This window comes from Muscardinus avellanarius, assembly GCF_963383645.1.
Source record: "Muscardinus avellanarius genome assembly, chromosome: 4".
NCBI lineage: Eukaryota > Metazoa > Chordata > Mammalia > Rodentia > Gliridae > Muscardinus > Muscardinus avellanarius.
In genome coordinates this window covers 146,160,077-146,175,494 of record NC_137789.1, presented here as the reverse complement: position 1 = coordinate 146,175,494, position 15,418 = coordinate 146,160,077, and the positions used below count along the sequence as shown (strand labels likewise).

At 49.7% G+C, this 15,418-nt stretch overlaps 1 protein-coding gene across 2 annotated transcripts in view; it reads left to right on the top strand.

Moving 5' to 3' along the window:
* AFAP1L2 (actin filament associated protein 1 like 2) overlaps positions 1 to 15,418 on the top strand; it is a gene marked incomplete at both ends in the record, with an annotated part of 104,783 nt that overhangs the window by 61,755 nt on the left and 27,610 nt on the right. For both annotated transcript variants that reach the window (XM_080695214.1, XM_080695213.1), the window contains 3 exons: positions 2,861 to 2,989; positions 9,843 to 9,917; positions 11,819 to 11,913. In XM_080695214.1, coding sequence (XP_080551340.1) covers positions 2,861 to 2,989; positions 9,843 to 9,917; positions 11,819 to 11,913 — 299 coding nt within the window. The remainder of the gene's footprint in view (positions 1 to 2,860; positions 2,990 to 9,842; positions 9,918 to 11,818; positions 11,914 to 15,418) is intronic.

Here is a 15,418-nt window from a genome sequence, read left to right as displayed (position 1 = left end):
TGTAAACAAAGGCTGTTTTCCAGGAATCCGGCAGCTCTGGGGAAAAGCTACGGATGTGCCAGTGAAGAGGAACTTTCCCTTTTTGTGCTGTCTTCTCATTTTGGTTAGATCAGCAGTAGCCAGCGGAGGCTCAGCCTGGACCGTCCAGTTGGCCAGGGAGAGGCGGCGGAGACCCCGTGCCCTGCAAGGCCCTTTCGCTTTTCCTTGTCCGCTTAGCTGAGTGCAGGGCTCGAGTCATTTCCCTCCGATTCATTGTTTTCCCTCCTTTGGCTTCTTTAAACTCACTGCTAAAGCATGTTGAGTTCCTGCAGCCCACAGGAAACTCGTGAATAGCTGTTAAAAACAAAGCAAGACCCAATGGAAAGCCTTTCAGTCTGGGGACCTTGTTTTATTTTCTTTTAAACCTTCTCTGGAACCAGGATAGGTGGATCCTGAATAAACCCGTGTAGTCTTGATAGCAGGAAAGATTTGTTCGCAAACTACTCGAGCTCAGGGTGATGGACCTGGGTCACAGGCCTTCCTGACTTTATTTCAGACACGACTTCAAAGCTGCTGCCATCTCTCTCCCTCCGCTCCCTCAGTTCTATTCCCCAGCTCTGGGCCATCTGTAGGGCTGCTCTATGCCACCTCAGTTGTGCAGACCCAACAGCACCATTGCTTAAACCAGGGCAGGGTGACATTCTTACTGTGGCTCCAGGTCCCTGGTCTTTGTGAGCCAGTGTGGTTATAATGGGGAATAGGGCTGATGTCAGGGTTCCAGCAGAGAAACCCCACTGGCTCAGATGGCATGAGCCCCTACCTGTGGAGGCTGACGAGATGCCGGGTCACCCTCTCATGATGCCCATGGGAACTGACACCCTCTGTTTCTCTGTCTGCTTAGACGTCCCTGTGGGCATCCTCTTTGGGCAAACTTTAACCACCTGGAAGAGCTTAGTTTCTGCTGTGTCCTGTGGTATGCCCAATGCTCCCGCCTCCCTCCCTCTGGTTATTTATAAATCTGCTCACTGTGGTTATGGCTCTGACCAGCAATTCCAGGAAGACAATGGGGTGGGGTGGAGAAAAAGCAGCAGGGACTTCCAGCAATGCACCTGTTTCTTCCAGCATCAACTGGCTCTCAGAAGGACACTGCCAAGGAGGAGTTGCCCAGTAGACAAGGAGCCCGGCTCAGTCTGAGTCACGGGGGTCTGGAACCACCAGAGGTTCCAGATGGTGGCCAGTTGCTGGGGCAAGTTATAGCACAGCTAGTCAATGTGGGCAATTTTAGGAGTTGGTTTCATTTCTACCAACTGTTTGGGTTCCCAGTGTCGTTAGTGTATTATGTAAACTAGAAAAGTAGGACAGGATCTTTTCAAAGCGACCATCTGTTCCAGTGTTTTAGCTAGGTACCTGCCAGATACCTGGATCTTCAGAGGACTTCTTTTCAGGCCTGATCCAGGCCAGGAATTTATTTATTTTTGTATATGTTGGCCATGGAGTGCTTTGGGGCACACGATAAGTGAATGGGTTGGCTTTGCTTTCGTTCATTCATTTAGTCAAAAGATATTTATTGGACATTATTCTGGACCTTGGAAATGTAAGCTAGATACAGAGCTTGTCCTTGGAGCATATAGGTAAATAGTGATACAAGCAGCTATAGTAAAGCATAGTCAGAACTGTGAGAGGGGATATGTTTCTTATTGCTGCTGTAACAAATTACCAAACTTAGTGATTCATGCTACGTTAAGTTCATTAACTTAGAGTTCTGGAGATCAGATTCTGGGCATCCAGGACCCAGGACGCTTCTGGAAGCTCCTAAAGATAATTTATTTCCTTGCCTTTTAAGCTTCTAGAGGTCACCTGCATCCAGGGCTTCTGGTGCTCCCTCTGGCCTCAGAGCCAACAGTGAAGCATCTTTGCCTCTGACCTCCTGTCTTCTGTCTCTGACTGACCCTCTTGCCTCTCCCAAGGGCTCTTCTGATTACCTGGATGCTGCAGAATCAGCTCCTTACTTCAGCCACATGTGTGAGGTTCCTTTTGCTACGAAAAGTAGCATATTCACAGGTTTAGGGATGAGGACACAGACATCTCTGGAGGCTACCATTCAACCTTCTGCAGGGCAGTAATATGGGATTATCTGTCAAAGGAGCCCTTTCTGCCCCAGACACCTAGACAAGGCATCCCAGTAAGAATGTTATCAAAACCCAAACCTGAGGGAAGAGTAGGATTTGCTAGGGGAAGAGAAGACCACGGTGTGTGGATACCAGAGGAGTGTAGCCAGCGGCTAGGCTGTGGAATGTAGCCACTTTTGTGGGAGTGACATAGCAGTCTACAGGCAGGTCAGCAGAGCTCCAGGAGAACCAGGAGCAGCTTTTAATCATGGGTATCTATGAATAGATTTATGTCTTAGAAAGCCCTGCAGCTAAACCAAGATCAGGCTTAGAGTCATAGAAGTTCAGCACTGGAAGGAACTTTTGTAAAGTATTTGTCTAAGTTACAGTCTCCCAGTCACCTGGCAGGGATCAAGATGAGAATGACCCTGCCTATAACCACAGCTCGGAGAGCAGTGTGGAGGCCGCGTGCTATCTGCCCACAGAGCCCCGTGCCTATGGCAGGAACTTGCGATGGAGGAGACACATTCAGAATATTGGGCCAACTTGTCCCTCCACCTGCAAATGGTAGACCTGTCCACATCCAAGTCCCATCTCTGTTCCTCTCCTACTGTAACCCTGAGGCTGAGCGTCCCACCAGCTGGCTGGGGCTCCCCAAGTGCCACCAAAAGACCCAAGGGGCCTTGGTGGGACGCTGCAGGGTCTAGAGGTGTGTCTGAGCTGGACCTTTGGAGAGAAGCAGCCATTGCAAGGTTTCTTTGTTTCCTGTCTAGCCCTGGAGCAGCTGCTGACGGAATTGGATGACTTCCTCAGGATCCTGGACCAGGAGAACCTGAGCAGCACGGCCGTGGTGAAGAAGAGCGGCCTGGCGGAGCTCCTCCGGCTCTACACCAAGAACAGCAGTAAGTGTGGGCCCCCCGGGGAAGTGTGGGTGTGGAGAGCTCCTGGGGATGTGGAGAGATGCCCGTGCTGGTCAGCTCAGGCTGCCGGGACCAAGGGCCACAGATAGGATGGCTTGAATGGCAGACACTTATTTCCCACACATCTGGAGGTTGGAAGTGTGGGATGGAGGAATTGTGAGGGCTGCCTCCTTCTGAGGCCTCTTCCTGGGCTCACCAGTGGCTGTCCTCACATGGTCCTCTTTGGCGATGCCTCTGGCTCCTGATCTCTTCTTGTAAGGACACAGCTCCTCTGGGAGCAGGGCTCAATCTTCTTGTAACTTCTTCTCCAGCTAAAGACCCCATGCCTAAATCCAGTTATATTTTGAGGTCTTGGGGACTAGGATTTAATAACGAATTTAGAGGAGGCGCATTTCAGTCCATAACAGCAGTTTAGGGGTGACCTAAGTGAAAGCCCAACTGTCTCTGAACATTGGACACAGCAGACCGTGAGAAAGTTTTAGAGTGACGTATTTTCAAAGTGGGTTTCCTTCGTGGTTGAAAGTCGAGAAGAGGTAATAAACTATTATAATAATACCTAAGGCTAACTGAACATACGTATGAACTTGTTTTATCTTTAAGATGCCCCTACAGGGCTGGTGCTGGTGTTACAGAAGAGGAAACTGAGGCCCTAGAGAGTTAAGTCACTTGATAGTAGTAAGCAGCCCACGGGAAGATAAGGAAAACATAGTTTTAAGATTATAAATCACATAATCCCAAGTTCATAAATTTCTCGTCTTTTACTGCAGCAGAGATTTGGGCAGATCTTTAGAATGCAGTCCAGTGAGTTTTGATAATTATATATATTCACGTGTAGCCAGCATCTGAAGCAAAACATAGAACATTTCTATCATCCAGAAAGTACTCTCTTGCCCTATCCCGCCCCATCCCAAGGCAACTTTGCTCTGAGGTCTGTCACCCTAGACTGGCCTCCCATCCTAGAGCTTTGTCTGGATGGGATCATATGGTGTGTACTTCGTGCCGGCTTCCTTTGCTCAGGAGAATCCTCCATGCTGGTAGATAGGCCAGGAGTTCCCTACATTGCTGAGGTGTGTGTGTTCCGTTCTCTGATTGCACGGTACCCAGTTTGATGGGCCTTTGAGTTGCTCACATATTTGAGCTATCAGGCTTCAAGCCTGCTGTGAGCATTCTTGTACAAGTTCATCTTGTGACATATAATTTCATTTCTAGCAAATTCAGGTTCTTTTTTTCTTTTTTCATTCTCTTTTTTTTTTTTAATAAAAATCTTGTGTAGTCAAAATAGCCAAGTCCAGTTGAATTTCATATCAGGTGTTTGAAAACTGGAAGTGCTGTTTGGGGACACTAAGGGACCATCGGAGGGCATCGAATCCATCTGCCTCTTGGCAGGAGCAGCCCAAGCCATGCCAGGGGAGGGAAGTCTCCACCTGCTCAGCCATCACAGTCCGGAAATGCTCCCTGCATCCAACCTGAATCTGCCAGGCTGCATTTCAAGGACCCTTTCTGCTTGGCTCCCAGGTGAAAGTATTTCTATTCTTTGCATGACAGAGAAGTGGTCAAGCTGAAGCCTGTAGCTATATGGCCACCAGCCCCTTCTCTGGAGGAATAATCCCTGCCCCCTACTCTGAACAGGGGTGCCCTGGGGCCCCCTTCACGTTTGTGCTCTCAGGGCTACCCCACAGTTCCCAGGCTCCCCCCTGGCTTTGTAGCCGGCTGCACTTCAAAGAAGCGCTCCGTGAGAATGGCAGAGGGGGCTTGCCCAGCACAAGGCAGGAGAGTTAAGAGAGTGATGATTCACCAGACACAAGGTCTCATCTGTGGAATCCTTTACAAGCACGCCCCAGACCTTTCAAGATGTGCTTCGACCTGAGAACGTTCAATTATAAGGCCCGGCTCTGTTCGGCATTGAAAAACACCTCCTTGTGATGGTGATTGGAAAACACCTCCTTGTGACCCAGGGTTCTCTGTGTGTGCGTTCTGGCAGAGCCTCCTCGATTGGGCCACTTTTTGGCTTGATGAGCTGCAGGGCTTCCTCTAGAGGACCTTTGTTCTGCCCTTATAAAGAAAGTCAGGCTTCCCCATCCTGGGCCTCTGCAGCGTGTTGGTGGTGGGCGGCAGCCGAAAACTGGTCAGGGAGTTCCTCAACGTGTATCACCACAAGTGGGCAATGTGTGTACCACTGGTAAGTGTGTACACCCCTACCGAGGCCCATGGTCACCACTTACTATTCCCAGGAGTGACGCCCACTTGTTATAGCTGCTGTTTGACAGAGACCTTCCCTTCTGCTCTCTTCGCACCCATTGGACTACAGAGTGGGTCGAAGCACAGCCAGTACTGACTGTGTACATACCGTGTCCTGGCACAGTGCTTGATGTGTCCAGTGACATAAAGTAGGTGACTTGGTCCTCATCTCAACGCAGTAAGGAGCTCCCCTTATCCCTGTCTTACCAACAAAGGAATCCAGGCTTGGAAAGGACTTGCCCAGAGGCACAGGGCTGTGCCTGGCGAAGCCAGCACATGTGGACCTAACCTTTACATTCCCAGAGCCTCCTCAGGATCTGCTGCACCAGACTCGTGACTGTGCTGCCCAGGTCCAAATCCTTAACACCCTGACACTGAAGCATCCATCTCCATCGGGGTTGACCAGGCCCGCCTCACCATGTGTCTACCAGGAACCTAGCTCATCTTGGGAGACTTATAGAAAGTCAGCTGGTCATTTCAAGATAGCCTGTGGGCCACACAGGCCGAGCTGTCATTTACATATATGGGACAGGGTGTGAGTGCTTGTGTAAAAGTGCATTATACTGTTCAAATGGCATCGTCTGTTTGAGTTTCTGAGCCTGCTGACCTAGGTACTCACCCATCCTCTCACGCGTACATTTGGTCCTCCCTTCCTCCACCCTGCCAGCATTTTTCTCTCTCCACTCTCCCCTCCCCTCTCTGTGAGGATTGAACCCATGGACATTCTACTTCTGAACTATACCCCCAGGTAAAATAGGCCATCCCTATTTTATTTTTTATTTTGAAACAAGGAGGGTCTCGCTAAGTTGCTGAGGCTGACCTTGAATCTGCAATCCTCCTGTCTCAGGCTCCCAAGCACTAGGATTACAGGCATGTGCCACCATGTCCAGCTATTTTTTAATTTTGGAGCAGGGTCTCACTCAGTTGCTGAAGCTGAACTCAAACCTGTGATCTGCCTCTCTCTCAGCCATCCAAGTTCTGACATTATACGTGTATGCCATCATGCCTGGCTCTGAGCTTTTATTTTCTTAGCACAACACAAATTTTCTTCTCTCTTTGCTCTTTGTTTGGGTGGTGAGGTCAAGACTGAGGTCTGTTGCCAGGGCCTTGGCTGCTTGTGGTCTGTTCATGCCTGACAGCAAGAGCCATGCCCCCATCTCCCTGCTCAGAGGCTCCCAGATGCTTCACTGGCTCTGACAGGAAGCACTTCAAATGCTCTGTCTACCCAACTGCAGCAGAGGTTCATATCCCTCCTCTTGTCCACCCCAGCTCTGTGAGAAAAGGCCATTCTCTCTAGATAAGGCCAGATCCCCCAGGAATGACACACTTTTTCCGAGCTCCATCAGCTCCTCGTTTTAATAACACCTGTGGCCATCCTTGTTTCTTACCTGCCCAGTCACTGTCCCATCAGATTCTTTTTCCCCCACCTGGCTGTTGGCTTCATTAAGGCACAGACAACCTCTCAGCAGTTCTCTGCTGTATCCTACCACTTTGCACACTGCTGAGGCTCAACACACTCCTTAAAACTGAATGGGAGATAGGACATTGTCCAGCTCCAGGCTGCCACATTGAGCTGGTCCCACCTGGGAACCCTTAGGGCCAGCCCCACTGTGTTTTCCCCGGGTTTACAAAGGGTCTTGGGAGCCTTTTATACCCAGCCCAGATAGTCCTGGATTAGCAACCTTCTATGAATCAAAACCACATCAGCCACCGTCCAGAGGGCCCAAGGCAAGAACAAACAGCTTTGCAAGTTGGCCAGTGTGAGTTTTCTCTGTAACTTACAACTCATCATCTTGGGGGAAAAGCACCTGCTTGTAATCAAACAGTTAAGACAGTAGCAAATATATCTCCTTTTTTAGTTTTTCTGTTGCTGCCACATTTCTGCTCTACAGTATTTTTACATTTAGAATTGCTGCATGTGTACATTTCCATGAGCTGGCAGTTCACAAACATTTCTTTCGCCCTGTTCGGAAACTTAATGGTTTAATTTAACTCTGAGTCTTGGCTGTCTTTGCAAATAGCAGGCATAAAGCTACCTCATTATTTTTCACAGTTGGGTAGCGCCCACTGAAGGAAGAGTCCTAATGTTCAACCAGCCCCCTATCAGTGGGCATATTATTTAACTTGTATTCTTTTAAAAAAAAAAAACCTCGAACAATATTGCAGTGAACATCTTCAGATAAATTTTTACTTATACGCTTGAGTTTATCTGTAATAAAATAAGATAAATTTCTGGCAGTGGAAATGCTGGGACAAAATATGAACATGTAAAATTAAATTATCCTCCAAAACCACCTTCAAAATGGTTGTGCCAATTAACACATTCTCCAGTGATCCATTTAATTTTTAAAGGTGACAAGCTGTTCTGTTCTGCATGTTGCTGTACCGTGGTTAATTTTTACCATTTTTTTATTGCTGAGCCTCTGAATGGTTTGCCATTTTTTAGGCTATTATTTTTAATCTTTGTTAACTGTAAGTAAGCTTATCTTACTTTTTTCAAAGCCCCTAATTTTTTTTATTTTTGTGTGCTTGAAAAATATCAACATTAGAGGGGAAAAAAGCAATATTTCTGTGGGTTTTTTTTTTTTTTTGCATGTGTATAGTGCTAACTTTATTCAAGATTTGGGGAGGTAAAATAAATTTTGCATTTCAGAAACACAAACTGTTCTAAATTTGTATGATAATAATCCCCATTCTTACATTATTTTTTTTATTGGTGGAACTACGTATTGAACCCAAGGACATTCTACTTCTGAGCCTCACCCCCAAGACCTTTTTACCTTTTTACCTTTTTTTTTTAAGGGTCTTTTTAAGTTGCTGAGGTTGGCCTGGAACCTGTGATCCCCCTAACTCAGCCTCCCAAGTACTGGGATTACAGGCATGTGCCACCATGCCCGGCTTCAAACCTATATTCTTAAATGTCCTTTGGTCACTGTGCTATGAAGACCCCATCCTTTTCTCTAACTGATTTCTCTTCCCTCCTTTCTCTATCTCAGAAGAAAAAAAAAAAACTAATTCTTCCTATTTTTGTGCAGAGATACTCTATTCCCATAGGCCTTATTCCTTAAAGTCTGTTTTGTTTTTAACAGTTTGGAGGTTTGGCTATAACTTTATTTTCATGCACGTTTATAGCCTGACATCACAGTGTAGTTCAGAGTGATGGGGACACAGGTGCACAGCTCCCCAGCTCCTCCCACTTCTCCCCTTCTCCATACATAACCTTGAGGTTGGCGTTGGTACCCTCACATATGCACACACTATCCATTGAAGTGTTTCCTTCATTAGTTCTCTGCCCCCATCACCTTCCCTGAACCACTGTCCTCATCCTCCTGGGGCTTCTCCTCCATTATCTAGAGCCTCTTGTGTCCCCGTTACTCCCTAGCCCCTGTGTATTAGAGAAACCTGTGACCCTTCACTTTTAGAAACAGCCAGTATTTTATTGTGATTGTTTTCTGCAATATACAGATGGAAACTGAGGTGTCAGGGTTAGGTGTTTTACTCAGAATTATGCCACCAAAGGCAGAGCTTGGCCGAGCCCCCGAGACTTTCCTTCCATGTGCTGCTGCGATCCTTGGTATATGGTGACAGTTACCGACTGTTCCTGGTAGAGCTGAGCCCTGTAGCCCATCCCGTGGGCCCATGGCCAAGGACCCGCGGCCTCCTCCTGACCCTCGTGGTCCTTGGGTCTGTTCTGTGGGCCTTTGGCTGGAGTCTGGGCGGTCTGTGGCCGTGGGAGAGACCCACACTGAATTGCCTCCTTTGCCAGGGGTTTGAGTTGGGCCGCTTGGCTTGGGATCACTCCCAGCCACTGGAATTTATCAGCCACAAGTTTCTAGGAAATGCAAATAGAGGTGGAAAGAGTTTCTGGGAGAATCGAGAAGAGAAGGATTGCTACGATGAGCTCCCTCTCAGCAGCTGAAGAATGGCGCCGGGGTTAGGAACCAGGTAACAGGAGGCTACCTGCTCTGCCCACGGACGCTGGAAAGGTGATGTGACCTGCAGAAAGTAACTTTAAAGAGGGGGCGGTCACTGCAGTGTACAATCTACAGGGCAGAGCAAGGGACTGGTGGCTCCCGGTTCCCATTTCCAGCCTCTTTAGACTTTGAGCTCATGGAATTCAACTGTTCAGCTCCTCCCACCCAATGGGGCCTTCAAGATAAATATACTTCAGGGTCCTCAGTGTGACCTGTCTTATCTAGACATCTCTCTGATAAGTCCCTTTAGGTCATTCAGACAAGGATGGGAACGGCAGAAATAGGTGTAACTTAAATGGAATGCTAGGGAACCCCGAGGCATCTCTCCATGGAACAGCTGAGGAGGTCTGGGTGCCTTTCAATTTCTGATGTTTCTTCCGGAAGCTACTCTTGTGTACCTCGCCCTTCCTCCACCACCCCAGGCTGGAAAACTAGCAGTCAGCAAACTTGTCATTTCTTGTTTGGAAACATGTCAACTCTCTATGGTGGACTCTTAATCAACGTGAAATGCCAAGCGCTGTTACTGGAAAATAAATGCCCTGGTGGGGATCCCACTGCCCTCGGGAGGGTCTGTCCCTCCCTGAAGTCACACGAAGCCTGTGTCTTCCATCTTCCTTCCGTAGGTTCGGATGAGGAGTACATTTACATGAACAAGGTGACTGTACACAAGCAACACGATGCAGAGGCTCAGGACAAAGGTACGGGGCTGGACGGCTCTGGAATGGCCGGCTCTCCAGAGGGGGAGGTTCGTGTTCTTTCTCTCTCTCTCTCCCTCTCTCTCTCTCTCTCTCTCTCTCTCTCTCTCTCTCACCAGCACACAGATGGGCCTGGAGGAGGTATTTTTGGAAAACACATTTTTGGTTGGTGGTATTTTGGGTTGCTTTATTTTCGGATGTCTCCACGGGCCGCCACCTCCTTGCCCATTGAATGAGGAATCTGTCCCTAAAATCTCGTGGCTTTTTCTCAGCACCATCCCCAAAACAGGAAGTCATAATTCAGACATTCTAGGAGAGCAGCTGTGCCTGGTGTTGATCCCACAGGTCCAGCTTGGCGTCTTTTGATAAAAATCTGGGGAGGAGGGCGGAGAAAGGGGGTGATGTCAGCAACTGCCTTGATCTTCAAGGATGATGCTCTGAAGGCCTCTCCTGAGCAGAGCATTTGTCCTGTGTGGTGTCCACTCCCCACACTCTTCTGGTCACTGTCTTTGTCTCAAAAACCCCCAGAGTGGGTGTGGCAGGACCCTGTGGGGGCAGAGGTTTGTAGAGCTGCCCCGTTGCAGAGTGCAGAGGAGAGGACAGAGAATCTCTGCCTCTAAGCTCCCAGGCCTGTGACTCAATGGGAAGGTTTAGAGAGAGGTGGGGACTTGGTATCCTCCTTAGGCCTTATATTTCTAATGTTAGCACCAGAGCTCTGGGGCAGATCCCCTGAATTTCTGTCCCAGAGATGGCCAAAATAGTGAGGCTCAGAAGGGCCTTGGAAGCCTTTCTTCTTGGGGGGTACTGGGGGTTTAATCCAGGGGTATTCTTCCTCTGAGCTATACCCAGCCCTTCTTATTTTTTGTTTCTGAAACAGGGTCTCTCTGGGTTGCTGAGAATCTTGCTAAAATGCTGAGGCTGGCCTCAAACCGGTGATCTTCTGTCTCAGCCTCCTAAGTACTAGGATTACAAATGTCGTGGCTCGTGCTTGTAATCCCAGCATTCGGGAGGCTGAGACAGGAGGATCACGGTTCGTGGACCCTGTTTCAAAAAAAAAAAAAATTAGCCGGGCGTGGTGGCGCACACTTGTAATCCCTGCGCTTGGGAGGTGGAGACAGGAGGATCGCGCAGGTTCAAAGCCAGCCTCTCTGGCTTAAGAGACCCTGTTTCCAAATAAAAATATAAAATAGGTCTGGGAGTGTAGCCCAGAGGTAGAACCCCAGTACCACAAAAAAAAAAAAATTAATTAAAAAAAAAGGGTTGAGAGTGTAGCTCAAAGGTATAATGCCTCTGGGTTTCATCCCTAGCATTGCAAAAAATAAATAATAAAAATGGGCTGGGGGTGTCACTCAGAGGTAGAATACCCCTGGGTTTTATCCCTAGTACTGCAAAAAAAAAAAAAAGAAAAGAAAAGAAAAGAAAAAAGAAAGTGTACAGAGGGGTGATGGCCTTACTTCCTCAGTGTGGCACCCCATCCCTCACACACACACACCACTCCCAAGCCTGGGATTGCAGAACCCATCCAGATGTCAGTGGCCACCCTGACCAGGGTCGTTTGCCTTCTGGGGAGACTGTGGGAGGAAGGAGCCATAATCACAGGGTAGTGTTCAAAGTGGCTCGATATAGTGACCAAAGGGCAGCCGCATATAGGGGGTGCCGAGCCAGCCAGAACCCCCAGGCTGGTTCCTCCCAAGGAGTCTGCCCATGGCCGGGGTGCTGCTGTGCCCTATTCTTGGAGGAAAAACAACTCAAGCTCCGGGACTGCCTGCCTGGGTAATTAACACCTGCCCAAATAGAACTCGCAGGCCAGGGCCAGGGCAAGCGACCAGACATTCCTGGGTAATGAGACCTGGCTACAAGAGGCTGGCAGCCCTCACGGAAGCTTCTCCTCTTGCTGCCCACAGTGCCTGAGCAGCAGGGCCCGCTGAGCAACGGGGAGCCCAGCCAGCACGCCTCGGCCCCTCAGAAGAGCCTTCCGACCCTCCCGCCACCCAAGACGGTAAGTGTCCACCCAGGACCCCAGAATCCCCCACTGAGGTCCCTGGAACTTCTACTTGTCCTCAGAGGCATCCACCTGCCAAGCCTCTGGTATGCAGGGCGGCGTGTGGGAGACAGGGCAGCAGAGCCTCGTCCTTTGCACAGGCCACCGGACTCCCAGGCTCAGGGGACGGGCTTGGGAGAGTTTGCCAAGTGCCTTTAAGGACCGCCCCCGTGTGCCTTAACACTACGCCAGGCTCTTTCCCCAGTGTCACCTGAGGGAGGCCAGGCACAGCTGCGATCACCACTCAGGCCACTGTGGCCTCTTAAAGATGTAAATCGTATCACAGTTCACTCCTTGCTTGACATCCACCAATGCTTCTTGTTTCATATGGAAACAAACTTTGTTCTTGGTGTGGCCCCAGGGTCTGCAGGTCCTGCCCAGCTGCAGGTGCAACCATGTTGCAGCGGCCTCGTCTGCTCCTGGGTTGCAGGGCTCTCCTGATGCCATGGGCTTTGCACTTTCTGTGCCACGGGCTCTTCAAGGATGTCTGCCTCCATCTCTCAGAGGTTCTTAGACTTTCCCTGGCCTAGCTAAGTGGGCCATCTCGCTCCTGCTCTGCCCTGGCTACTGTCTGCCCCCCTCCATGCACTGGACTTGGAGTGTGTGTGTGTGTGTGTGTGTGTGTGTGTGTGTGCATGCGTGCATTTTACTAGGGATGGAACCCAGAGCCATTCTATCTCTGAGCTATACTCCAAGCCCCTATTTTATTTTGGATCAGCAACCTCACTAAGTTGCTGAGGCTAGCTGTGAACCTGCAACCCTCTTCTCTCAGCCTCCCAAGTATACTGGGATTTTTATTACTGGTCTTTTATTATTCATCTCCTCCAGCAGATGTAAGCCCCCCAGGGCAGAGACTGTGTCTTTGGTCTACTCCTGCACAGGAAGCCATACAAAAATACCATTCATTTGGTTGGTGGATATGTAGAATTAGAGAATCATCCAGACCTGGGTGCTGAGCCCAACTCTTCCAGGTATTGGTTCTTTAACCCTGAGAAAGTTAGTTAAGATCTCTAGCCCTTTGTTTCCTGGTGTTTAAGTGAAAGCGATGGTGGCATCTGTCTCCCGAGATGGTCGCAGTCCCTGAGCCACAGGTATAACCCACACAGCGCTGTGTGTGCATGTGCTAGGGCCCGGGGAGGTCCACAGTGGGGCTGCTGTTTAACGGGAGAAGCCCAGCATCTCACAGCCTCGAGGTGAGAGCATCAGGACCAAATCCAGCATCTCCCACACAGTGCAGGCTGGGGAAGCTTCTTGGAGAAGGTACAGGGCTGTAGCTGAAAAGGACTGTGTAGGAATCAAGGAACTTGGGGTTAGCCTGGCAAGAAGCTGACTCCACAGTCTCCGAGCCCCCAGCCGGTGACCCCTCACAGAACCGTGGGCTCGTGTCTCCGCTGAAGGGATCCTACCCCGTGATGGCTCTGGGATCGAGCTCCACCATGTGGGGTGTGGGCAGCTCTGTAGTGCCTGAGACGCTGTCCCATTGCGGGAGGTCCCTCAGGCTGGGGGACAGTTGGTGGGACTCTGTTTGGGGCTGGGTGCGGCTTGATGGATGGATCCTTGGTCCTTGGGTGTACTTGTGATGCTGATGATGCTAGTGACTGCCCCACCCTGAGCCTTCACTCCACTGCACCCGCACAAACACGAACCCCACCACCCATCAAGGGTGCATGTTCTGATGATGGTTTTTCACGTGAAGAAACAAGTTCAGAGAGAGAGAGAGGCATTAGTCAGGGCCCCACAGCTGGTGGCACAGGGCTGGGATTTGCATGCAATTTGCTGCCGTCTCCAGCAGTCAGGCAGCTTCCTCCACTCTTACCCCAGTACTGGGGGAGGCTGGGGGTCCTCTCCCTTTTGTTCTTCTACCCATTGCTGAGAGCTTTAACCAGACAAAAGAAGCCGTGGTTCTCTGATGAAAGGTTTTCTGGTATGTCCCAGGCTAGAGGTGGATGGAACTTGGTGGCCCAGAGCCAGGGCTGAACTTGCCCATCCTGAGTCCAGGTTGGATGCATTGGTGCACACCTGTAATCCCAGCAACTACAGGGGCTAAGGAGAGAGGGTCACAGGTTTGAGACCAGCCTGGGCAACTTGGTGAGAACTTGTCTTAAAATAAAGAGAGCTGGAGATGTAACTCAGTGGTCAAGCACCATGAGTTCAATCCCTAGTACCCCCTCACACACATGCCCTCGCTCTCTCTCTCTTTCCTCTCTTTTAATCCTGCATTTGATTCTGACACAGATGCCCTTGCTGTTTGCAGAATGAAGTGCCCATTGCCATGCCCTGGGAAGCTGCTTGTGATTTTGAGTATTCTGAGGTTTTGTTGGCTCGTTGGATTTGGTTAAAAAAAAAAAAAAGAAAAGAAAGGATACAAGCCAGGGGTACTCTACCACTGAGCTACACCCCAGCCTTTTTGATTTCTAGACAGGATCTCGCTATGTTTCCCAGGCTGGCCTCAAACTTGTGATCCTCCTGACTCAGCTTCCTAATCGCTGGGATTACAGGCCCATGCTTCTGTGTCCAGCCAACATCTGTGTTTTACACCCATGGTACCCATGGTGGGATACTCAGGGTCTGGGACCGTGTTAGTTTTATTCTAATAGAATCATGGTGAGCCTGGTGGCCCCTGGGAGCCTAGTGCAGATTTTTTGTGTCCCATTGCTGTCTCCTCTGCCCACTGCAGGGCAGGACGGTTCCTCTGAGTGAGGTGAGCCGGGAGGAGAGGACAGAGAGGCAAGTGGCCCCTCCAGAGAGACTTCCTGTGGTCTGTGACTGGGACTGTTCAGTCACTGTGGTGCATGTGTGTGGTTTGAACCCTGGGGTAGTGTGTGTGTGTTTCTGTGGTTTGAACCCTGGGGCATTCTATCTCCAAGCTACACCCTTAGCCCCCCTTTTTAATTATTATTATTATTATAATTATTATTATTATTATTTTGTTTTGTTTTGAAACAGGGTCTTGCTAGGCTGCTGATAGTCTTGCTAAATTGCTGAGATTGGTCTCAAACTTTCAATCCTCCTTTCTCAGCCTCCAAAGTATTGTGATTACAGACATGTGCTGCTATGCTTAGTCACTTGTGGCTGTTAGAGAAACCTGGTGTTAAATGCAGGCTCTGGGAGCCTTCTGAGGTGTGACAATCATACAAAGTCCAGGCCTGGGACAGTCCTGGCCGCGCCAGTGAGTTTACCGTGCAAGGCACACTTCCTGCCCATGTGGACCATCTCTGCTGAAGGAAGAGGGGCTTGGACTGCTGCTCCTAGTTCTATCCTAGGTGCCTGCTGTCCCCCAGGGCTCCAGATGTGGCCTGGGGGTGACGGCTGGGACTCTGGCTCCTGCCCAGGAGCGTGTGCATGTCCTGATTCCCACAGGCCTCTCTTGTCCAGCCTGGCCTGAAGTGGCCATCCCTATTAGTCCAAGGTCCTCAGAGGAGGCGGAGAACCCGAGTTTGCAAGGGAGGTGGCAGCTCCACCC